The sequence below is a fragment of the Anoplophora glabripennis genome, unplaced genomic scaffold (genome assembly GCF_000390285.2).
Source record: "Anoplophora glabripennis isolate ALB-LARVAE unplaced genomic scaffold, Agla_2.0 scaffold133, whole genome shotgun sequence".
Taxonomy (NCBI): domain Eukaryota; kingdom Metazoa; phylum Arthropoda; class Insecta; order Coleoptera; family Cerambycidae; genus Anoplophora; species Anoplophora glabripennis.
The window spans coordinates 270,842-298,242 of record NW_019416244.1 but is presented as its reverse complement, the minus strand read 5'-3'; the positions used below and the strand labels follow the sequence as shown (position 1 = coordinate 298,242).

Here is a 27,401-nt window from a genome sequence, read left to right as displayed (position 1 = left end):
AATACACCGAGATAAATTGTTTGTTTAATAGGGAATCGCTCGGTGGAACATATGGCTCATCAAGAACCGCCTGTCCCGTTAATTAGTGGATCGTTATTTGTAGGTAATTGAGGTCGGTAACAAATTGGTGCTTAAAAGGATTTGAACCGCACAGGTCGACACAACACGTATTTTTCCAACGAAAATGTTTTTATTATTGTAAGACAAATAACAAACTGCACATAGTAGTATCGGGATCAGGAGTTTGAGTAAATAAAATCTCAATAAATGGAAACTTTTGGTTAGAAACAGTCAATCGTAATCCGTAAAAGAAGTTTCTTTTCAACATCAGAAATAGACTTTTCTGAGAGTTACAGCCTCTGAAACCGTTCTAATTCGGACGCCACTGAGTAGGGGAAACTGGGGGCAGCTGTAGCAGCGTTTGGAAATATAAGGGTATTTAATTTATCATAAAGTATCATGATACTGTTGAAAACTATAGCTCGGTAGTGAAGTCCATTGCAAAGTGATTATCATCAGTTTTATTTATTGTTCGTTATAAAAATAATTACATGTAAATCTCAAAACAACAGTCGTGGTTATGTTATAAATCATTTCCTTCTAATTAATTTCAAATAACAAGAAAACGTGAAAGAAAAACAGTTGAAATTTTGCGAACTAGTACCTACTATTTAGGAACGGGTTTAAAAAAATCGAGATGTTTTTCAATGTGTTGTATGAAAAGAAAGAATAATTCCTTGGTGAAAACCTTTAGTTGCCATAAAGTACATTCCTGCCAAAAGAATATTACCAAATTTACAAGAATCAGAAGTTGACAAGTAAATATTTGATGAAATGACTATAACTGAAGCTCTAAGAAAATTTGTAAACTAACCTTTTCTATTGAATTGACTATTACATATCAACATAACAATTTAAAGAAAAGATTGATATAAAATGTTTATGAAACATTTGTAAGTCAAATGTACCCAAGTCACAAACTTGGCGTTGGCAGTTTACAAAAAAATTTTCATCAATTCATTTATTATTTACAACTTTTCATAAAATATTATTTATATTCTATTTTATTTCTAAATTACGTTAATAACAAACAAATATGTAGTAACTGTTACAATTTAGTTACGGACAATTAGCTATTGTATTGTGACATTTTAATAGGTATATTAACAGACACAATAACGTATTTTATATAAATTTTCTTGATTATTTGAAAACTACGTTTCACATTACATCTCTGAAGGATTATAGAGCCCCTAAGAATAATTTTTAAAAACCTGTTAGCGTTAACAAAAATTGGTAGTGACGGACTTATATAAACAGATAGGACTGTTTTTGTTACTCCAAAAGGTTAAAAATTTCTGGAGAAATTTTGTGGCGCAAAAAACCTCCCTTATTTCCAGAAAAATTGGAAAAAAACGCAGAAAAATTGAGAAATATTGATCTTTTGTTAAAATCAAAGGGTTTTAGTCTGTTAGTCCCTATTAGGTCTATAGGACTACTTTTGGTAATATAAATAATATTGTTACATAAAAAATAGCCTTTAAAAGTAATTTTCATAAAAAAATCACCATTTCTGCCTTTAAAAGAAGATTATCCAGATTCTGAATATCTTCAGGAAGATCATAGCATGCTGCTTTGAAATAATTGAACTATCAGACATAGAATTAAGGTTTTCCTTTAAGTGCAAAATGTTTGTTCCGATATCGGTTTTTTGCTTTTATGTTGAAATATGATAAAAAAACACTTTAAAGGTTGGTTTTTTAGTTGTAAAGTTTTTAAACTTTGTTTTTTCCTTTCGTTTTCTGTATGATATTCAATTTTTGTTAATTTATGCTCGAGCTCTTCCAATTTCNTTATTTATATTTTATTTTATTTCTAAAGTACGTTAATAACAAACAAATATGTAGTAACTGTTACAATTTAGTTAGGGACAATTAGCTATTGTATTGTGACATTTTAATAGGTATATTAACAGACACAATAACGTATTTTATACAAATTTTCTTGATTATTTGAAAACTACGTTTCACATTACATCTCTGAAGGATTATAGAGCCCCTAAGAATAATTTTTAAAAACCTGTTAGCGTTAACAAAAATTGGTAGTGACGGACTTATATAAACAGATAGGACTGTTTTTGTTACTCCAAAAGGTTAAAAATTTCTGGAGAAATTTTGTGACGCAAAAAACCTCCCTTATTTCCAGAAAAATTGGAAAAAAAAACGCAGAAAAATTGATAAATATTGATCTTTTGTTAAATTCAAAGGGTTTTAGTCTGTTAGTCCCTATTAGGTCTATAGGACTACTTTTGGTAATATAAATAATATTGTTACATAAAAAATAGCCTTTAAAAGTAATTTTCATAAAAAAATCACCATTTCTGCCTTTAAAAGAAGATTATCCAGATTCTGAATATCTTCAGGAAGATCATAGCATGCTGCTTTGAAATAATTGAACTATCAGACATAGAATTAAGGTTTTCCTTTAAGTGCAAAATGTTTGTTCCGATATCGGTTTTTTGCTTTTATGTTGAAATATGAAAAAAAAAACACTTTAAAGGTTGGTTTTTTAGTTGTAAAGTTTTTAAACTTTGTTTTTTCCTTTCGTTTTCTGTATGATATTCAATTTTTGTTAATTTATGCTCGAGCTCTTCCAATTTCAATTTTCAGAGAATTCAGATCAGGAATACATAAATTTTGTAAAACATTATTTTCGTACTTAGTAGGGTTTATTCTACAAAAATGTATTTGGAAAAATATTTTAACAAGTATTTTTATTTCGAGGTCCTTCGATTGTCTTATTTTTTCAAAAAAAAGAGTCCGTTTTCGTAGATAAGTTGCATTAAGAATAATTGAGTATGACACAAATTTTCTCAGGGGTTGAAAATTGCTTTGGAATGAAATAATAACACTTTACTTTCAAATTCAATTCAAATTTTCGCAGATAACAATAAGCATCCTGTAATTTGAATGAAGAGCGAATTTCCGTGGATGCGTTAACAAAATTTGGACGGGACGCAGCTTAGATAATATACAGGGTGTCCGAAATCAATGAACTAGTCTTCCTTGTAGCTTTCTTAAAATGTTATCGGCATTTAAAAAAAATATTTATTTACAATTACTGGATTTAATCAAAACGAAACGCAAATAAACTGAATTGTGTTGTATCTGAGGGAATCATAGAATCAGTTGTAAATTTACATTTATGACTGCCAGAAAAATATTTTGATGTACTTTCAGCAACAAAATAATTCGAATAACGTATATAAATTCGAAATATTTCATAATTTCTAAAATCAGAAGATGAAGTATGTTACATATTTTATGCTAATTTTTTGGAAATGTTTCTTGTCGCTATATAATTACCTATTGTTTACCTATCATAATGGCTTAAATGCGGTACTGAATAATTTCCGAGCATCTAGGGCAACATTTCATGAAGGCTTTTATTTTACAAAACCCCGTAAAGGCACGATAAGTGTATACTATTTAGGAAAAAGGCCGCAATGCAGCACTACCGGGGTGAATGCCAAAGTGGGGCCAGTAATAACGGGAAACACACAAAGATAGGAACATCAACTAGTCTGGCCAATTTACGGACCTTTGTGTTAAGCGAGACTGCGGGTCACTCGTTTAAAATGCCGTTATTTATGGTACTTTACGGTGGTAATTATTGTTTAAAGTTAGGATCGAGGGTCGTACTAAAATGTGAATTATAACACTAGAATGTAAATCTGGCTGGATAGCAGGGCGACGCTGTGCTTTGATGTGTGCTCCTCTAATCAGGCCCCCGGAAGTGTACGTGATTATATTACTTCATTTTGTAATTGTACGCACGGTACATATTTTAAATATTGGGCACAACACATCTAAAAACTCCTTGATTTTATAATACTTGTTTTTTTATGTAGCTGCTATAAATTATTTATATTTATTTTAGTTTATTTAAAACGTTGCTTAAATAAACATTATACCTACTAACATTTGAAAGGCATGAGAGAGACTGTAATTGTTTAATAAATGTGTTGGAATGCAGAGGTAAACTGTTTGTCTTATTTTTTCATATCGACCTCATGCTTTATAACACATTTGGTCTACCTGCTCATAAGTTTTTGGGAGCTCTTTAGAAAAAATCTTTTTGGTGCAGCTATCAACCAACTTTGCAGCACCTCATTTACACCGCTTCTACAGGTCTTGAAGGCTTATAACCTGATTGGATGTCAGATGCTTCGTTCCTTCTTATTCGTACCTTTATTTCTAAGTCTAACGTTATTTTTCCAAATTTTCCTGTCACAAACAATTTTCTCCCAAGTATTCCTTTTTGCCTTTTTCTGTTATAGTTACTACTTCTTTTACAATTTTCTTTGTAACTCGCGTTACTGTCATTCCTGCAATATTATTGTACCTGTTCTGCTTCTCTTATATATTTTTCGTAGAATATTCCTTTCACATATTTTAGATTTCTGTTCTTCTGTCTTATAAAAAATTCGTAGCTCGCTACTGTAAAAACTGGTCTTATATAAAAATTTTATATGTATAAAGGACCAGTGACTGTACAGTCCATTAATCACTTTTACTTAGCACTTGTTATTACCATTTGACTTCAACATTTTCTATTTCTATTTTATTGTCTGTTCTTCCTGTTCTCTTTGTGAGTTTCTAGTTCTCTTTTTTGCAGCATTTTGTAAATTTCTGGTTATATCCTTTAAGTATTTCTTTGTTCTCGTTGTTAGGATTAGGTCATCAGCAGCTGATAGGCATTGATGTTCTTCTTCAGTAATCGTGCATAAAAGTAAGCTTTTAACTTGAACCAGTACTAACAGCACACCTTCACAAAGGTTATAAACCTGACATGTGTGCAAGTAACCAAATAAGATAATGTTTGTCGGATCTATTACTCAACACTTCAAATTTGGGAGGTAACACTTATTCGTATAGTTCATTAAACTTCATGATAAATTATTTGTCTCTTAATGAATGTACCTGTGTAAATAGCTCCTGCCAGAAAGGGGCGTGATTTAAATAAAGGACAAAAGCTGCGTTAATTTACGAGTTAGACGACTTTTTAATTAATGGGAAAGATCTCATAACTTTGTATGATGCGTTTTTGAGAACTACCACTAAATTTTGAAATCTTGAGATGTTTACGTAAATGTGATATTAAAAAAAAATACTTAGACCATTCTGCTTCAGGAATACATATTATACAACATGAATTTCAGAAACAGTGAGGTCATGCTATTGGCAATTACATGCGTATTTGTATCAGAACAGCTATCAACTGTATTACTTATATGAATACCTAATAAAATTAACTTTAATGTTCGTAGCAATTTTTTCAGAAATACTTTGAACCAATTCTGAAATGAATTTGATACTAAATATGTGTGGTATATTCCGAAGTACAAATAACTTTACTAACGTAATTTTTTTCTTTTTTTATTTGACTATTTTGAAATACAATTGACGCTATCTGAAATACATCTGGAAAACGTGTAGCAGTTTTAGACATGGACAAAATAAGTAGAATAAAGAACGAAAAATTTAAATGAAGAATAGAGTGAAGTAACAAAAGTGACGATCATTTTGCGTGTTCAGAAAAGAAACAGTGTTTACGTCATTATTTTCAAATTCTAATCAGTATTAATCCACGTATTCTGTTATCTTTGCAAGAAATGAAAGGCTAAGTATGTGTGAAGTTACCGGCAAGTCCTCTCTAATTAGTTGCCATTCCATGTTCGCGGCTGAATATTATAGAAGTAATTAAATCAGAATAAAAATAGAGATAAGGAATGATTTACGACTGAGAACGTAATTACCCGAGGTCCGTACTGAAAATTAACCGGGGGCACAATAACAAAAGGGGACTATTAGTATAAATAATACAAACTTGTAAGGAACAGTCAGTGATTGATGAAAAGCGAGGAAGTTATTTGTGTAATGGCGCGGGGAATCGTCATTCTAAGCGCTGGTTCTTTTGATCCAGCCAGGGACGTCGCGTCGGCAGAGGAGGTTGCATTGGAGAGAAAACAGATATTTGCTGGCACAATAGATATATTGACGAATAAACTTGAAGGGAAATATGTGCTTTATTCTTTCTGACTTCTACTACTGAGTTATAATTATAGCAACACTAGTAACCCGCCCCGGCTTCGTACGGGCAAATATAAAATAGCCTATGTTACTCCGAGGAGATGTAACTTTCGGTAAAATTGGTTGAGTAGTTTTTGAGTTAAATCGTAACAAACAAAAAATCAATTATCTTTCATCTAATGCGACCCTAATATTAATTTTAAAATAGTTCACGATATATCTGTATACCTAAAGACAACAAACGAACTCAAAATTAAAAATGCAAAACCTTTAAATTTAAAACAATATAGGTAACTACCAACAATGTGAAAACAAAACAAATTAAATTAAGGTGCCTATGTTCAGGACTATCAATGTTAATTAATAAGTTAGTAGTTAGGTATCTAACTACCTAAAGAAAACAAACACGAAACAAAAATGCGACTATGAAGTTTTAAATGATTCACAATAAGAAAAAATCAAACAAATTATTAAAACTCAATGAAATAAAAGTACGTTTGCAAGTATCTATGTATGTTCCGACTACCTAAAGACAACAAATACAAAACAAAAATGTGACCTTAAAATATCGAACGCAATTATAACTTTCCAACAACACCCAGAAAGTAAACACAGTCGTCAGTCGTCACCTCCATTCGCTCCATGTCAGTTTATTAAATAAAGGATCACGCGCGCGTTATCGTTCGGCTTATTAGCTAAACAGTAGGCAAGACGGTGCGGGGGGAGAGTCGGCGATCGCATCAAGCGAAGCGAGGCGCTTGAATTTTAATCTCGCGTCCGTAATTTTTTTGCGGTTCCTCCTAAGATATTCATTTAAATTATATGGTGTAAACGAGTAAAATAATGTGCATGAAATGCTTAAAGCCTCTAACTTATTTAAAATGATAAGGATTTATACCGTATTTGTGTAAATAGCTTTTACATTAAAAACATAAAACACACCACAGAAATGAGACAACCCCCAAATCCAAAAGCCAAAGGCTCGTGCGGAAGGGGGCTACACTTGAAAAAACGCGGACAAACACCCATTTTCCATCGACATTGCCAGTGCCGACACCGGGGATCGAACCCGGACCAGAGTAGGAAGCCTAGCCGAGAAATGCTTGCCACCGTACTCTCGACCGACTGCGCTACCGTGGCGACACTACCGCTTTATAATTGCCAATTTTTTAAAGTATTAAAATGGATGTAAGTAGTATGTTATCTTTAACATATAGACATATGCCATCGTGGAATTTTCGGTAGGCATATATAAGATACACAATTCCACCATACATTGATACACTACATAAACTTTTGGACCCCTCCGGCCCGGACGCGAGGCGCGGGGTCACGAGGCGCCCGCGCGGCCCGGTCGAATCACGGCGACATGAAATTAATTTCGTTGCGCATTATTTTGATTTTGCTATATCTCCTAAGGTATTCATTTAATTTGCATGGTGTAAATCATAGATGCATACTCTAAATCTGATCTGACTCATCATAATACGCTAGCTTCAATGTTTCAATATGAGAAAAGTCGTATCTGTATTTATATTATATATTGCTCTGATACAGTATCGGTTCATAATGTACTGCGAATTGCGGACATCTTTATTCGCAGTGTTCGACGAACGTTCGTCTTAAAAACATGTCGTCTCCAGACGAATTTATTATGATAGCAAGTGCATAAATACACTGGAAGATTATAAACGCCCACGAAGATTTTGAAAACATGTTTTCTATAAAGAAAGGTTATGCTCTATTTTCATATTTGAAATTTCAATTAATCAGCGGACATTACAAAAATGCATCCTTCATCCTTCAGATTTTGAATGTTCAATCAATCAAATGGAACCTAGAATTAAAAAAAGAGATACTACATTTAGGGAAGCTATTTCAGTGCATTCAATTCGTTTTGAGTTTTTAAACAGACAATAATGTCTACCAATTAATTAGTGGGGGTCCTAAGTTGCTTCCTTGAGTCACCCCAGAGGAAGTAACGTGTGTTCTAAAGCAATTGAAAAGTTTTCAACTAAAGTTGTTAACTTATTAAAGTAATTAGATTTTATTGGTCACTTTTAGAAATAGATTCACAGTTTTTACTGGAAATATACAGCATAAAGAAAATAATCAATATCTAGCTGAATAGAGGCGAGTTAGTCTAAGAAGAATTACTTAATAGGCAAATTGAAGGAGCTTTAACTGTCTTAGGGACACTACTATGTCCCAAATATTAATTTCTACGAGATTCCGTGGATTTAGGAGAGTTAATGAAAATGAATGTATGAAGATATCCACAAGAATATATCCAATGCTATCATGATCATCCAGTGCGACTACGTTTCTTAGAAAACACACTTACTTTTAATTCCTTCTGAAGAAGCTGATCCCATAGGAGGAAGAAAACCAATAATTTATCAAAATATATACAAATTCTAAAGGACTGAAAAACGTAAACTAATATTAAAGAACAAGGGACAAAAAACATAACAGCCAACCAGCTTTTCAAATAATTTGTTGCCTGATTAATGATAAAACAATGTGTTGCAATGTTTAGTATATCATTATTTTTTTCTTGTAAAAATTGCTGGATAATTTGGTCTACTGAAGTAAATTTTTTGATATTTTGTATGCATTTCATTCACCATACTGGTGTTACAACAACAAGTTAAACGAAGTACGATATTATTGAAGTCTTCAAATTCTAATCTTGGTTTGATATGCAACTTCTTCGTTACCTATCCTTGTATTTTAAAGATCTAATAGTTACTTACACCATAAAGGAGATAAGTATTATTTATCAGTCGAGAACGATTTTGCCCCCGAGTCGAGCGAGGGCTGGCAATAAAGTCCGAGACTGGTAAAGTATACTTAACTGCTGCGTGGTGTATAACATTTTATCTGCTCCCACAGTTCTTTATGATTTATTAAATAAATATTAGGTTTTATTTTTTGACATTTCTTAATCGATTCATTTTTGACATTATTTGAAATCTTGCAAAGTGGCCTTGGTGTTTGGATTTTGTCGTTTCTAAGGTGTTTATAAAAAAATACACTTTCTATGATTCCTATGGTTGCACAGTTTTTTAAACAAGAACATCCTAAAATATATACAGTCCATTCATTCCGAAGAACATCGGCAACGTTACTGGCTAATACAGGAGTTGATGTATTAGCAACCAAGAGGGTCGGTGGAAATAAGCCACAATTGCAGTTATGTTGCTAAAAGTTTATGTAACAAAAGTGAAATAGCCAAGAGGATTCTTTACAATGATACTTCAACTTCAGGTTCTAGTAGTACATCGCATCATGCTGTTTTAATGGATCAGTCAGATAATATTGAGCCTCCGGTGACTGAAATGGAGCGGTAAAATCATTTTGAGAAAAATGTGACAATTAGTAAACGCGAGGGGAATAATTATCCAGATTTTATAAATGCTACTAAATGTAATAACTGTACAATTACTATAAATATTCATTCATAATAATTAATAAAATTTAATGTTCATCAAATATTTTTATTTACCTATTTGTTCATAAAATATGAATTAATGACTTGAAATCGTTTTCTTCCCTAGGGAGGTAAGTTACCTCACTTACCTCCCGTTGTCCATAGCAGATAAACAATATATCCTAACCCTCTCTATAGTACTTTGAACGACGGCTATGTCCCAACTTATACTTTGTGACCGTTTTCAATTATACCATATAATTATTCATAATTATATCGATCAATTTTACTTGCAAATCCAGACCAATTAATGTATTTCGTACGCAAATTACCCCTAGTCATACCTTTCGCGTCACTTCGCCGTGATATATAAGGAAGAAATTCATTAGGCGTTGTTTTTTCCAGCTTTTTTTCCTCTCCAGCCACATTCGTTAATGGAAAATATACAGGCCAATTACAGGTATCATTTAACTTTGTCCGATAATTTATTTACACACACGATAATGGTGTAAATCGCTTGTGGATATAGGATCGCAATTAAGGATATTGGGTATTAATCAGGGAGGTTTAAACACGCATAAATGCTCGTAAACATTGATAAACCCGATAAACAATGTAGAATGCAGTAAATACAGTTGGCGCCCGTTAATAAATGGGAATTACCATTAGCGTAGACGTCAACTCAATCCTGTATCCTGGATTGCGGGATCGATAAAAAAGTCATAATTCACAATCAGCTCAAGTATACCCTTCGAATTTAAAAGTGTTAGCTAATTTGTTTGTAATTTTTATTAAGTATGTTTTAAATGTAATCTAAGCGGAGACACGACATGGAATGTTTGTTTTAACGTTGTTCGTATTTCGATTAAAGTGGGAGGAGAGAATCAATTTTGATATAAAAAAGAATATTAATTTTCTCATAGGTTGATTGTTTTATTTTTTTTTAATATTGTGTTAATTTGGAACTAGTTTTTAGCTCATAATTTCTACGACGGTATACCCGTATTATATTAGAGAAAAAAATGACTAAAGAAGCAAATATTGTAGCTATAATTAACGATACAATAAAATGTTAGGAACTTGTTTGTTCCAGTTTTGAGCAAAAGTATGATAAATATAAAAAAATAACAAATAAATATATCCTTCTCGACGTTTATATACAGGGTGTCCGGTGCCCAATTTACCTATCTCCAAAATTGCTCGGTTTAGCCGCTAGAGGACGCCAAAATCCGATAAAAATATTTGTTTATTCTGAATATCCTGAAAACGACTTTGTAACGATTTTCACTTTTTTGGGTTAGTGTTAGGTGTAGTTATTACAGCTATTACAAGATTTTATATTAGCCTTAAGTCTGTGTTAGAAAGAACTATTAATTTATAATATCTAATACATAAAATGTTTATGCATAAATATCTCTTATTATTAGAGATGGACGTAATAAACTTTATATGTATACAATAATTATTGTAAGAGTGTGAGCTATCCAAATATGTTACACAGAGTGTTTAACTGAAGAAAACTCGTATTTGGCACGAATTTCTGTAACTCTACTCTCAATTGCTTTTTCATAGCATAGGCAATGAAAACTTAAAACGTTTATTTGTTTTTTTTATATCTCAAAGAATAAGGGAGAAAGTACTTAATAGCAGACCATCCTATATTATTATTTTTTTATTGCTTTTAATGCCAACAATTAGCATCCGAGATTAATCACCCAGTAAGTATATAACAATTTCTTAACTCAATTTAAAAAAAAATGTTTTTTAACGAAACAAAAAATTTGACAAATGGGAAAACTGAAGAAACTCGAAATAAAACTTATTGAAATATTTCTCCAATCATATTTTTCTGAATAAATTTGGATAAAATCCAAATTTATTTATTCGGGATATGGACGTCTTCAAATCCCAAATTAGTAGAAACTCCAATTAACAAACGGTAAATATATTTTATAATTTCAGACAACAAAAAGAAACCAAAGATACAAATAAATACAGTGTTAGTTGTATAACTGGAAAACAATATTTAAAGTGTTTCTTAACCGAATTTCATCATAAAAACAAGCTAAAAACCTTGATCGGAAAAAGAAAACATTATTTTGCAAACTCACCCAAAAGAAGATCTTCAAATTTAATGTTTGATGCTCCAGAACAACATGCTTTTGATCACCTTGAATATATTTAGAATCTTTATAAGCTTTTTTAAAAATGCGAAATGGTCTGATCACTTTTTATTAAAATGGTATTTATCTAAAAGATAAAAATACAATATAATAATAATAATGTATCATAATATAATATCTACCCTTCATTCTAACCACAGGGACTAGCCCAGAAGTCGGAGACTTGTGGAGAAGAGGAAGCGGTATATTATTATCATAAGTCGAAATTTATATATAATACTGCATTAGTTATATTAGTAAAAATAGTGTTTAGAACGCTTAACGTTCTAGAGTTTAACGAAAGATCAGTTTTTCAATATTATTCCGTTTTACCCAGATTTTTCTGGGGAAAAAAATACGCTTTAAATTTTACTTTTTATAAATTTAAGTAAATTAAACAGGGCGATTTTAAAATCGTTGATAGTAATAAAACAGTATCACCTATTTTTGTTACCATTTCAATGTTGGTATAAAAGTATAAAAAAATGAAAAACGAATTTCCAGTAATGTGTAGATTATGTGAATTTTATGACTTACCTTCTATTTTGGTACCACGTTTTCACTTGGGTGTCCGTTAAACTTAGTTTAGCCGCCAGTTCCATCCTATCCTGTACACTGAGATATTTCTGTCTCTCGAAGCTTTTCTCTAGGGTCTGTAGCTGGAGATCCGTGAACGCCGTCCGCGCTTTCCTTTGTTTTTTGCTTATTGCACCGTTTTTCGAGGGAAGCGAATCGTCACCGTTTTGACCTGAAACGTGTAAATCATTCTGTCAGTATAAATTGGAAAACAAAAATTAAGTACATAAAAAAGGTTTTCCAATTTAAACGGATTTTTTTTATTGTTTACAGCGATTTTTTTAACTAATGATAATGTTGGAAACCACTGCTCCGCGAACTAATGTCCTGTCCTTCAGTAAAGAACATTGTAATTCAATGTTGGATGGGGATTTAGTTCGCAAAGTAATTGTTTCTACTTAATAAATAAAAACTTGAGATTAGATTGCAAAAATTGCAGTCAAGTTATATTCACTTTTCTAAAAGGATAAGTTGGCATCGCTAGCAACGACCAGTATTAGTGATTAGACTCTTAAGTGTAAATCTACAATACACTGAATTTAATTGCAAACGCAGATTATTATGTATTTGTTTTTACAGTTGCAAGAAGAATAGTTCTAATCCACATAATTTTCATACAAAACAATTCTTATAATGAGAAAAAACTTTTATGACGCCTTATTTTTTAAATTACTTTAAAAATAGAAGGTACAGGTTGACTCCAGGTTCAACTAAGGTTGAATTTATTTGTGTATTTCTTTATACATTATTCATTTTTAAACGATAAGAGCTTTTAGCAGTAGAATGAGAAGTGGTTTCAGTCTTTAGAAAATTTGAACACGCAAGATAGTCAACGATTACAAGTAATGTCTTTTGATAACCATCTTTACAAAACCAGTACATTTTCAAATGAATATTTGATTAATAACAATAAAATTTCATAATTTGGAGTTATTTTCAATGTCCTCCCCTACAAAAATGGCTTGTTTACATGTCACAAGACCAATATGTTTCGAATTCTTTGAGTATTAATTACATTAAAAAACTCTCATGAATCTAGTTAGGTTATATTAAAGAGTTATATTTAAATACTCAATTTAATAGTTAACGTGATTTAGGAGGGAACTGAGGCCGGCTCAAAGCTGCTTATAGCTTCAGTCTTTGAGTTCGCGGTTATTGTACGCATCGCATAGTAGAGATGTTTTAAAATCTTATGAGCTTTGACCTTCATATGCGCAGAAACATAATTCCGACCGTCGCTTAAATTATTCTACGTCCTAAAAACATTACACCTATTATTCACAGTCTCTCTCGAGCTCTAACGTAAACAAGCCTTTGATCCGATTACAAATATCATAATAAAATGCCCTATTCTTTATTATTTTAATTTAAACAATAAAAATATATATAACGAACGTTCGCTAGTTGACTTTATTGATGCCCGAGCGCCTTAGTTCATGTCTACTTGTAATGCTGCACATGGTCTAGTTCTGAGTCAATGTTTTCACAACGTGCTTATTAGAAGAATTATGGGGATACGCCACGCCTTTCGCGCATTTCGCGGCTCATGAGATATTAAAAGACCTCTACACGAGTAGTGTCTCATGTAAGTAGGTATGTAAGTGTGAAGGATAGTACAAAATCTTTAAGGATAAGGACAAGGCAGGTATTAATTTGAAGTAAATAAAAAACAACTTCCTTACAAAACAATGTAAGATTAAATTTAACGTAATTTAATAGATACTTATTATTACTATTACCTACATAGGTAGCTAATAATGAAACTATATCACAATATTGTTTCATCTCTTCAAACACCTTTTTCAAGACGTAATGACGTAAACTACTGCTCTAAACAAATTAAGATCACTAGTTAAAGAATGTCTGAATTAAGAACCGAAGAAAAATTTTAAAATATTTTGAATTATGCGAAAAATATTACTAGACTAGCAAGTAAACGGGACAAAATATGCGACGAATTAGAAACATTTTCGAAATATATTTAATTAAGTGCCCACCCGTTTTGGGAATTTACATGATTTAAATTGTTTTGACTTAATAGATTCCAAAAAATTTCCGGAATATCCAAACAAATTTCCCGAAAACTCATTTGAATGTTTATTACAAATGTATCCAAACGTTTTTGAAATACAGTGCTTTCGAAAAGTAACGAATAAATTCATTATTTTTTAAATTGAGAAGTTTTCGAAAAAATCCCCTGGCACGTCGATTTTGTTTTTAAAAAAAGGCACTTTTTGACATACGACCCATATTTGTGACGTGATCGACAATTTTTTTTAAATAGCAACCCCCAATTTTGACCATGCCATTTGAAAGAGCGTGCCATTCTACATACACATATCATGAAAAATTATGGTGTTACATAACAAATATTTCAAGAAAATAATACTTGAAGATTTTAAAATTTAATTTTCACAATACTGAAAATGATAATGATTATGTAAAAATCGACTAAATTAAATGTTCAAATTGTGCACCGTTGGCTGCCTGACAGTAGCCAAGACGATTAATAAATTCTTTTTGGACATTATCAATAACTTCAGGAGGTATACGATGTATCTCGTGACGAATTCTTGCTTTTAAATCTTCTAAATTAACCGGTCTAGTAACGTATACTTTGCTTTTTAAGTATCCCCACAAGAAATAATCTAGGGGTGTCAAATCAGGCGATCTGGCTGGCCACTCAATCGGCCCCCTTCTCCCTATCCAACGATTCGGGAACAGCTCATCTAAATAAGCACGGACAGGTGTTGCATAATGGGGAGGTGCACCATCTAGTCGATTTTTACATAATCATTATCATTTTCAGTATTGTGAAAATTAAATTTTAAAATCTTCAAACATTATTTTCTTGAAATTTTTGTTATGTAACACCATAATTTTTCATGATCTGTGTATGTAGAATGACACGCTCTTTCAAATGGCATGGTCAAAATTGGGGGTTGCTATTTAAAAAAATTGTCGATGACGTCATATCTCGAACAACGATGACGTCACAAATACGGGTCGTATGTCAAAAAGTGCCTTTTTTAAAAACAAAATCGACGTGCCAGGGGATTTTTTCGAAAACTTCTCAATTTAAAAAATAATGAATTTATACGCTACTTTTCGAAAGCAATGTAGATAGGTTGAAAAACGAACTTAATATTTTTTTGTACAGAGACGAGCAAAAAATCCTGCTCGTGAATATCAGTTTTTCTAATATTGTAAATGCAACTAAAACTTTCCAGATTTAGTCGTTTGACCTTGAAAATTTAAAAATTTTTGCCTGCGGTACTTTTTTTTTTCTTTCTTGCCCACCTAGTAAAAAAGCCACTGGTCTCACCTATTTACAACGTCACGAGCCGCCACTGGTATCACGTCATTTCAGTTTTTAAATAATGCTTGTTTTAAGAAAGGTGCCATTGTTCAAATTCGTAAGGCTTGAATGGGAATAAAGATTCACTTAAAAAGTCTTCCTAGTGTTGACGGGGTAAGGCGGTGTTGTATGTATATTAATTCTGTAGCTCCACAAATACCCCCTTTTATTAGAGCCATAATTACCTTCCCTGAGCAAAGCTAGTCAATAATAAAACGGCCTGAAATTCCATTTTAACCGCATAATAGTGTAAAAGCCAGCAGCTCGCACAAAAGTTTTGTTCGGAACTATAATCGAATTTAGAACCTTTTCGGAACCGTTCGGGGCGCAGCTTATTCCATTACCAGCAAATAAGTATCTCTTTATTCGAGCTTTTAGGGCCGCATTCTAAGGCTAAAAAGCTCCCATCAGCGGACTTATAATTGAAAATGTTTCCCATTCATCGGCCCAAATGACTTTAAACAGTGAATAACACTATCGGAATACTGATTAATCGCCCCGTATCGATCCAGCCACTATAAACGCTCCCGTTTAAATGGATAGAGCGGAGTAAAACGGTTTTAGGAGGCATTGTGTGTGCAGCCGAATTGATCCCGGCCATTGTTTCAGGCGTCCCGACGGCGACGCATAATGGAGAACGTTACGGGGGATGAAAGACGGCCGGAAGCTGCGGCCAATCACGGAGCGGAGGGGGGATGAGGCGGCAGACGCCGCGCGAGGATAATGACGACACACTCCGACGCCCCGACGCTCCAGGTACATCTAGGGAAAAATGGGGATGGGGAGTTGTTCTGACTACAGGAGATAAAAATAACTAGTTTTGCTTTTTTTTCATTGATTATATTGAAAACGTCAGACATGAATTTCGCATCAAAATTTATTTACCATTAAGGCGAGCATCAATTCCAATCGATTTTCTCGCGAACGAATAAATAAATTTCATATTTAGAATGAAGTCTAGTTGCAGTGTAAGTTATACAGGGTGTTAAAAAAAGAGTGTAAAATATTACAGGTGGTAATAGTATGAACCAAAATAAGCAGAAAAGTCTCCGCAAAGTAACGGTTGCGGAGATATGGACTACTATTCGTTTTTCAAACATTTTATTTTATTAGGAATAAACCGACAAAGGAAGCTTTTAACAAACAAAAAACAAAGTTACAGAAGATGTTCAAAGTGCCCTCCGTCCATTTCCAAGCAGGCACGACATCTTCGTCTCAACGATATTCGAACTCTTTCGAAAACACTCTCCTTGGTTTGGATTTCTTGGAGGCCATAAAACAGGTCCGGCCCTTCCTACCCATCTATGTGGAAAAGTTTGGTGTAAATGCTCTCTAACGGCCATGGAAAAATGAGCTGGGGCACCATCATGCTGGAACCACATTTGTTGCCTCTGATTCAAAGGAACGTCTTCCAAAAACTCATACAGTGCGTTCTGCAGAAAGTTGAGGTAAGCAGCGCCTGTTAATCGGTTTGGTAAAACAACAGGACCTAGAAACCTGTCACCTACAATACCCATCCAAATGTTTAATGAAAAACGTATCTGATGTCCAGATTCTATTAGAGCATGAGGATTTTCGTCGGCCCAAATATGCGTATTGTGAAAATTAAACACTCCATTTCTTGTGAACCCGGCCTCATCAGTAAAAAGAATGTTTGCAAGAAAACGAGGGTCTTCAGCATCATGACGTTTAAGGCCTGTACTCGTTGCACATGGTATGGATAAAGCAGTTGCTCGTGAAGGATTCTCCAAACAAGAGGACCACTAATTCCTACCTCGGCTGATATTCTCCGCACACTCGTACCTGAATTCTGCTCTACCAGTGCTAAAATTTCTTCTTCTGCTCTAGGAGTGGATACCGACCTTGGTCTTCCGGATAAATGGCACTGTTTGCTCAAGGAACCGGTATCACGCAATATTTGGTGAATTCTTCCAAACATGCGTTGTGAAGGAATCTGGCGATTTGGATAAGCGTCAACATAAAGACGTCGCGCTTCGGTGGCGTTCCCATTAGCACGACCATACATGCATGTCTGTTAATTCTGCGTTAGAGTAACCAGCCAACAAGAAAACTTGTGCACTGAGGACAACTGTCAAATACGTACTTTTTATTTCACTAAACATCAACCAACTATTATAAGAAAATACACAACGTTTTTGCAAAATAAAAAAAGGGGCTAAAAAACATAAAACATCCCATATCTCCGCAACCGTTACTTTGCGGACCCATGTCTATTGAGACTTTTCTGCTTATTTTGGTTCATACTATTACCTCCTTAAATATTTTACACTCTTTTTTAAACACCCTTTATACATAGCTTGTCTTGGCTTAATATTGAATCTCAGTTCAAAGTGATTAAATGTTTTCACTGATTTACTAATTTGAATAATACTGATACACAATATTCAAATAATGCACGTGCTTCTTAAAAAAATCTTCAGTTGGTTTAAAAAATTAAGGTTTAATTTTCTGCAACATCCTGTATTCTATCACAACAAAAATTGGTATAGTACGGTTTTAGACAGTCCTGAATAAGAATCCGGTGCAGTTTTTGTCGAAAAAAAAAATCGCTAATATTACTTCTCGTCTTTTCTTCCTATAAAACGTGTCTCAGTTGGCCATGACTTAAACTACGAAAATAAGAATATTATACACTCTACTCCTTTTGCTGAGATCTACAAAACAAAAAAAGTTGAAACAAATTGGTCAATAAATAACAATTTTACATGGCTGGCTAATGCTTAAGTGGGACACACTGTATAAAATAATTAACAACTTTGCTAAACTGTTTGAATTAACTCTACATATTGTATTACAAATTCATATTGAAAATCAAATCATAATAATATGTCAACATGCCTTTATTCACGGCAGGTCCACAGTAACGAATTGTATTGTATTTAGGTCGATTCTTAAATGAAAATTGGATGCCAACGTACAAATTCGATAGACCTGACCGTGTTATTTTACTGAATAAATTTAAGACAATTTGTGGATTATCGTGGTTTTGGCTTGGTCAAAATTCAGGCTGTCTCTGAAGTGCCACAGGACTCTATTCTGGGCCGCCTTTTGTTTGCATTATATGTTAATGATATAGCGAAGGATCTGGACGTTGACATCTTACTATAAACGACGTTAAATTCTTTTCTCCCGTATATTCTATATCCAACACCATTAAATTACAAAATAACCTGTTAGAAATTAAAGAATAGTGTGATAGACTCGTAAAAAAATGTATACAGTGTCCTGGTACAAAAAATTCCAGTACATAGATGAGGTCAAAATAATAAGTTACGGGTCTTCAAAGTTAAAATTTAAAATCTTATTTTTATTTAGTCTCTAAACTATTAGCATTATGCAAATTTGGTGATCCATACTGTATATGAGTGGAGACATCATCGATATTTTCGTTAGATGAGATTGTATATATATTTCTAAACGTTTTGATTGATGTCACATTGACGTCTGTACTTTTCATGCGACATAAGTTAACCGTAGTAGTTTTGCCTCCTGATTACGAATCCGGTGTTAGAATTGAGCTATCACATCTCAGGAATTTCTTAACCTCAAAAAACAAGTAAAAATAACAAAAATTCACGAAAAAGTGCTAGGAAAAGTACAAACAATGTTTTTTTTTATATTCAAATGTTTATTTATATGGTTAAGATCCCGCCGAACATGAATACGCGGTTAGAATTGATGGTTCTTTTTCTAACCTAAAAAAAACAGGCCAATTTAGGTCAGATATAACGAATTTTCAAAAACTAACAGATTTGCACTAAATTTGGTATACGGGGGTTTTCGGGGTCGCTGGTCACGTTTCCGAGGTCAGTTTCGCAAAATTTAGGATGGCGGATCTAATATGGCCGACCAAAAAATAACAGATTCGCGCCCAATTTGGTATGCGGGGGTTTTCGGGATTGCTGATCACGAATTTTGCAGAATTGAAGATCTTTCTCTCGGGTTTTGTTAAACAAAGTTTATCTAATACCACCAAATAAAATTGATCAGTTAAAAGACATAATTAGTACCGCAATACATAATATTCCACATAATTAAATGCAGTTAGAAGTGTAATTCGAAGATGCGAATTATATATCGAAAGAAATGGAGGACAGTTTAAACAGTACTTTAAATTTCACTATTCAGTTTACATTTTTTCTTTGCATTTAATATTGTACAATTTTTGGTTTATTAATATTATTAAGTATTGTTACATACACGTTTTCCTACACTTTAATATGTTTCAAGTTTACTAAAAGTTTACTAAAAATAAAATAATAATTTAAAAATATACATACTTTATAGGGTGTCAATAAATGGGCAACCGAGTTATACTTTATTGTTCCTGCTTTTTAAAAAATTTGTAAGATCTAAGCAGGAATATCCATTGACATTCCTCAGAAACTATTTATTTCAAAAATTTCTGATTAAATTTTTGAAAAATATTGTTAAATGTCCTTATAAGAAAACCTTCAGGTTTTCGACATACCTTATACATATTTATAATCAATAAATGAAAATTTCCTCCTTTACATTTTAGTTGTAATACCCATAACCATCTGCAAAGCTCTGTCTATCGCATTGAAAAATTGAACATTGAAAAATGTTGCTTACGTACCATAACAAGACGTTACACTTTTTCGCGTATGTCACCACATATGGTCCTTGAGGTACCCCTTTTCTATTGCCATGTTAATGGTGCATTGCGTTCCTCACCCCCATTTAGTTGCGTAAGTAATGATAGAGCAGCTCTCGACTCAAATTGCACGTTACCGTTGTCAAAGAGGTATTCAGCAATCGTTCATATAATGTTTTAGTTGGTAAAAATAGATATCAGACGCACAAACCGGAGAAATGGCATGTCCCAGGGCAATAAAACGTAACAAAACAGACAGTTGGTGAACATTTATAAACGGTTAACGATGCGAAAAACAGTACCCGGCTAATAACAACATTTTTACAGAAAATTGCTCGGAAATTACAGGATGGACGATTTAGATTCTAAGAGTCCTGCGTATTACTATTTCTTTGGAATAAACTCGCAATTTAAATGTCATTATGCCGGTTGCATCGACGGTGTAATTCGTATTTAATGAATTAGTGAGAAAAACGGACATGTGCGCACAATTGCGCTCTAAACATTCGTTGTAAATGCCTCCTTGTTTTCCTGCGCTCTGGGTTTCAATTCCGCATAAATTAGATACGTTATTATATTAATAATGCTCCAACGGAGGTACTTCTACCTCTGCGAGATTAGCATATATTAACTACAAACAATAATTTAATTATGAATGCAGTGGTAACGGTTTTAAAAAAAATATATTTCGTGAGGCGTAAAATTATTATATTATTGTTGCTTGCCACAATGTGCGAAAAACTGTCACAAATGTATTCATATACGCAGGGTGTCCGGTTTAAAACTGCTCAGCTGGATATCTTGAACACGGAAAAAGATAAATGATTTCTGAAAAATCCACTGTATAGTTTCAATAAACGGCTTTACTTGTGAGTACAAATCCCATTCCTCTCAGTGCAGGTATAGATGTCGCTGCAATCGGAAAACATATTTTGTTGACAGCAGTTTTGAAAAGTGGCGCACAAGAAAGATCTCTAAATTATAAGCAATTTTTGTGATATAAACAATTTTCGAAAAGCCACTAGTTTCCGAGATAATTGGAGATTTTTTTAATGTTAAGTTTTAAGACATAACTACTGCAGATTTTCGTCGTATTAGATTGCTTTGAATGAAACAGTGATGAATTAATTTTATTTAACTAATATATATCACAGGAAATTACTTCATTTAATCTTGTTTATGGAAATCATAGTCTTTTCGATCAAGATAAAGTAATATTTATTTTATTAGCATATAATAGGAAAATACGCTATACAAGGTGTTTGCAAATAAGTGCGAAATATTGCAGGGGGGGGGGTGCCGAACTTATTTTGTAAAAAAAGTTCATATAAAAGTAGGTCGAAAATATGCTTCTTTTCCGAGATACAGACTATTTAAATTTAATTTTTTAATTATTTTTATTAATTATTTCAGTTCAGTTCAAGATATTGATCCGAAATTTGAAAAACACGTTGGAGGTATAAATGTGCAATTTTTTAAGCGATCCGAAACTTGCACCTTTAAATAAAACATGTTTAAATTTTTCCTCAAAATCGGTGCATCCTACGAAAAAAATTGAAGAGATCAATTTCATTCAGAATTGATGGTGGATTTCTAAAAAAAATATAAAAACGGGGAAAGGTCAGTGGCGTACCATTTTTGTTATTAAAAAAGGCTGTTGTATTCTTGCACGAACGTCACTGGTGTCAGTAGAAATATTCGGATGACCCCAAAAAATTTATCCCTTCGAAACGTTTTTCAAATTTCGTGTCAATATCTTTAAATCTCTTTGAAATAATTAATAAAAATAAATACAAAATTAAAATTTAAACACTTTGTATCTCGAAAACGAAGCATATTTCGATCTACGTTTATATGAACTTTTTTATGAAATAACTTCGGCAACCACCCCCTAAAATATTTCGCACTTATTTACAAACACCCTGTATAACGTATTTTTCTATTATATGCTAATAAAATGTTGCAGTAATATTTAATACCTAAATATTGGCTTATTACTGTAATATGCAAGTTGCATGGAAATTTAATTTCTTTTAGATCTGTATACATTTGTAGTCTTAGCCAATAACAAACATTGGTAAAATCATTAATTTATTTAATGTTATAAATTAATTATTAATGTTTAATATTATGTAAAAATTTACCTAGTTTACAATAAGGTTTGTGACAGTGAGTCTTTTAATTAAAGTAAAAAATGCTAGTTTGAAGTTCACAGGAACAGGTGCTAACCATTAAAATGAAAATGAATTTTTCCTTTCGTTACCGTAAACCAGAAATAAAAATTTATTAAGGGGGCTAGAACGGTCCCTGCAGTGAGACTAGCTCGTGTGACGTCATATTGCGGAACCTACTACTAGCCGGCGACGAATCCAGTTTAACTGCTATGGATGAAGTTTTTTGTTTCAGTATCACCTTTTATTACTTTTATTGTTTTCTGCTTTTGCTATATCATAATGGGAAACTTAGGCAGTGTGAAACAGAAAAGAAAAAGTGGTGTTTTGGTCCTAGGTGTACAATTACATCAATAAATAAACCAGAAAGGTTTTTATAAGTATCATTTAATTGGCGAAGGAAAAAGCGGCGGTTTGTTACAGCTAGACGAGATATTAAATACGTTTATATAAAAATCCATTTCCATTTTTTAAAAGTTTTTGTTATTATTATTATTATGATAATTTTTTTTGCATCCCTGCTTCCAACGTGGTAAAACTATTAGGTACATTTAATTTGTAACACTCTATATAATAAACCACTCAAGGTTTCGTACTACATCTATGGTTCTTACTACTTATTTATATAAGAAATACTTACGATTCATTTTTATACTATTGGATTCAGTCTTGATTGATTGATTGATGGATTGATTTAAGTCTTTGCGTATGGCCAAAAATTTTGACACCATAGTAATGTCCACAGTTGGCAGATTATGTCAGTCTACATTTCGAAAGCCTTTTTCCAATTTAGTATGTTCCTTTATCTTAATTAAAATTAAATAAACTACAAAACGAAGGACAAAGCGGTATGCAAATGTCGGTAAATGCCTACCCGACAGACCAGATTACATGTGGAATTAATTATGTACATGAAAACCTAACCACTAATTAATTGGGACTATCCTATTCCGCATCGTGACGTCAGAAAGCGTTTGGTGCGTTTAGACGAATATTGACGAATATCTAAAATTTTGTAGTCGTTAGTATACGAAAAATATATATACCTACGTGGTGTCCCAACTAGGAGGTGATTTTTAAATGTCAACTCTAGTTTTTTTGCTTTTGTTTGAGGGACATGTAAAGTCCACCACCACCAAATTTTGAATATTTATTCCGAGTCGTTATTAAAATGTAACAAATTCAAGATTATTCTTTAACTATTCCTATAAATTTCAAAAATTTTCTTTATTCAATTAATTTAAATATTTCTTAATTAGGACACTACAAAAACTAGAATATGTACAAATTTTCCTATAAATTGTGTACATGTTTATTACTTATTTTTCCTTGATGAAAAATTAAACATCCGGAAATATTTTTGGTTGAAGCAACATTTGTGTAAGATACTTTTTTTTAGAATTAGTATATAATAACTGTGATTTAATAAGGTAATATATTCTATAAACATACAATTTATTCTCGTAAGATTGAATTTTTGCTACCATTTTGTAAACATTGCTCTATTTAATGAATTCTATCGTCGTATATCAAATGTGAAATAACTTCAAGTTATGCAAAAAACTTGAAGAACGAATAAAAGCCTTCTAATTAATCGTATCTCCTGAACATCCTGTTTGTCTTTCCCTGAACTGAATTATCGTACATATTTGATTAATTAAATCAGATCCAATTTATCGTTGGTCGTGCTCTTAAGTGCTTGTCAATTATGTGTTACTAAAAGTTATAGTTATTAATGTACCGTGGCAGTATTTTACATAGGCTAATTGCCTTTTAAAACTTGTTTATAATCAATATATGTAAAATTCTACCGTAATGTGCGTAGATAATTTATCATGCTTACGGATCGAACTGCCTCAAAAATAAAAATCACATTTCAGGCTTACTACCCAACGGACAGTCTGGCTTTCAAACAATTTACGAAAAGATTTTTAGGATCATTGTATGAATAAAATTTAAAGAGGTCGTATTTCATTCTTTTCGTTTTCCATTATCTCTTGGTTTTCGATTGTTTTGGCAAATCTATAATTTGCATTAGATGACAATTTTTCTACACTAAACGCTTCACATGCAACTTACCATAAAATAGGTAGATATACGACGTAATAATGATTACTAAAATTAACAAAATAATAATTTTTACTCATAAGAAAAGCGATTCTAGTAAATAATTAACAGTCGTCCTAAGCGTTCCGCGTAATCGTCTACGGCGATCCGTAAATACTAATTTTATAAACGAAAATGACCGGTCAACATTTACCGAGATCACAGGCGCATATCTAAAATAGTCGAAGTATTCAATAAATACTTTTAGTAATCCCACTATCCGCGTCATTGTACAATATCATGTACACGTCTGCCTCAGATCTAAAGCTTCGCATCGATCAATTTATTCGATACGTATTTAGCGGCACCCTAACGCCAGCCCTGTCGGCCTGACATGGCAGTGAACAATCTAGTTTTTTTGCTGAGGGATGTTGCCCGTCCGTTTCATTGTCGTTCCTGTGTGTGCGAGTGAGTTTGAAGCTTTGTTTGGTCGAGTGTATGGCACGTGTTTTATTTATTTACCGAACAGCTCTTCTTGTTAGGCATGACGGCTAATGCTACTACATAGGTATTTAAATTTCTCATAAAACAGTTTCCTAGTAATGATAAAGTTTAAAAAGTCCACCTTTTTCTGTTTTATCAACAAGAAAATATCAGTTTTTCGTCGATAACTACAAAAAGAAAGTCACATTTTTCTTCGGCAAATTATTCGTTTCTGCAATTTAGTTCTTATTTGCCGTGCCGTGTACAATACTTGTTGCGATAGAATTCCAAGAAAATTATCGGCACTACTGGAACAATTTACTACGACAGAGGCGTGCCTTGAAATTTTCGGCCCATAACTTTCTATCTCGGGTGTCGAATGCGGTTAATTCCAAGAAAGTGACGCAGGGGTCTTCTTGGAATTCTATCCCAACAAATATCGAAACGCACTGGGTTAAATTAATTAAATTTGGTGCAACTAATTAAAGATTCTTAAAAAAGACAAAGTACAAAGTTTGGGAGGCTTAATTTATACCGAAATGGGATTACAAGTTGTAATTATTACACATAACATGTACCCACTCTAAATTTATCTTGTTTTTCCAAGAATAACCTTCCAAACTAACCCTCTACATATAAAATCGCATAATCAGCCCCGATTTGTATGTACCCCCGATAAGGAAAAGCCGCATGCGGGAAAAAGCCCGGTTTAACCGGGGGCATTATCGAAACGTTAACTACAAGGATCTCCGCCATAATAAAGGAAACAATAGAACGCCAAATCTGACCGCGGTATTATCTGATAAGGGCAATTGTAAAAAGGCCACCTAATGACAGAATACACCGGCACTCTTTCGCACGCGAACGAGTCATAACGTAATTGCCGCCATTAAGAAAGGGGCTCGGGGGTGCCGGGGGGGTGTCCTGTTACGCCATAGTTTATTATTGCCGAATTGCTAATCCAACACTATTACTTACCCTCTTACACGGTAAAATCGACTGCAACGCACGCGAGGTTGCGGGTAGTTGGAAAAAACGGAAGAGGGATTTTGTTGGAAGTCGTTGTTGGTGTTGGGAATACATTATAGGCCGTTTTAATTATGTTTTCAAATTATTCATTTATTAACTGTTATAAATATAGAGTGCTTCTAGAATTATTTTTTAAATATATTATCCTGTTATATCAAAATGCGACTTTCTTCACAAAAAAAAACGTAAACCTGTTGGGAACTTCTGGTGTTGAGGGGGAATGGCATATTATATTCCCACCAAGGGCTACAACTGAATACTATTTAGGGAGTATTACAAATGTTGCAGCACTTGGTGCACGATAAAGTAGAAAAATATTCGCGTACATTCATTCTGCAGCTGCAACATTCTGTCTACATTCACCGTATATCAACAGCCTATTCGTCAGTTCGTGATTATTATTATTATCTGCTACTGTAATAAAGTAGTGTGAAGCAATAAAAATAACACTGGATTGCTTCATCCGTTACAGTACTATGGAAACATAAGAGACTTTTATAAGTGCAAACAAAAAAGAAAAAACCTTTCTTTCACCTCTACTGTTTACATTTTCTGCATCAAACTGCATCAAACTGTTTCCTTTGCAGGTTTGTTTATAAATATTTCTTCGTTGTCTGTGCAGTTACATACATTTTTTATACCGAGAGTAATATACTGAGGTTGAAAGAAAGCACTATCACTCAGCTAGACCTGAAATACGGAAATCAGCAGCTTGAAAAATAAGGTATATAATACATATTTTTTCTGCAATTTTTTTTGTAGTCAAATTTTAAATTTTTAACAATTGGCTTCTTTTACGAAAATGTATCTTACATAATAAATATATTTCCAAGTTTGTACACACCCTGTATATCGACTTACTTAGAATAAAATTTTGGAAACGCTATAATTAATCATTTTATTAATATTTTGAATAATTTCATTGCCAACAAACTTTTAATATCCAGATAAAAAAATATTAACTACAAAGGTGATAAAAACTACAAGGAAACATACTAATTCTAATAAACTACAAGTATGTGAACTGATACAGTTGCAGTCTTAGGCTAAATATTTTTTTACTTAATATTTACTACGTACTTAAAAATGCTTGAGAGTTGAAATATCTAAGGAAATATGGTCTTAGGCAATATCTAGTACTAGTTCATATAATTCCCATTTAACTAGGAACTGTCAGCTCTTTTATTTATTTCACGTTTTATGTATTAAATGTAATTAACTAATTTTTATAAATCGAAATGTTTCATGCTTAGTTTGCTTTTTATTTAATTTTTATTGCGAAACATTTATTAAAACAATGAAGATATTTTTATCATTGAAGAATATTTAACAACCACCACTGATGAATAAAAATTTGCTATGGATTAACTTGAGTTTGCACAATAAAGCCAATTTTATTAGCTTTTTTTCAT

The 27,401-nt window shown here is 32.7% G+C and overlaps 1 protein-coding gene across 1 annotated transcript in view; it reads right to left on the bottom strand.

Annotated features, from left to right (window-relative positions):
• Positions 1–27,401, bottom strand: part of LOC108904443 (homeobox protein B-H1-like) — a 106,542-nt gene that overhangs the window by 40,980 nt on the left and 38,161 nt on the right. The window contains exon 2 of the mRNA XM_018707006.1: positions 12,225–12,435. Within this exon, the coding sequence (XP_018562522.1) occupies positions 12,225–12,435 (211 nt within the window). The remainder of the gene's footprint in view (positions 1–12,224; positions 12,436–27,401) is intronic.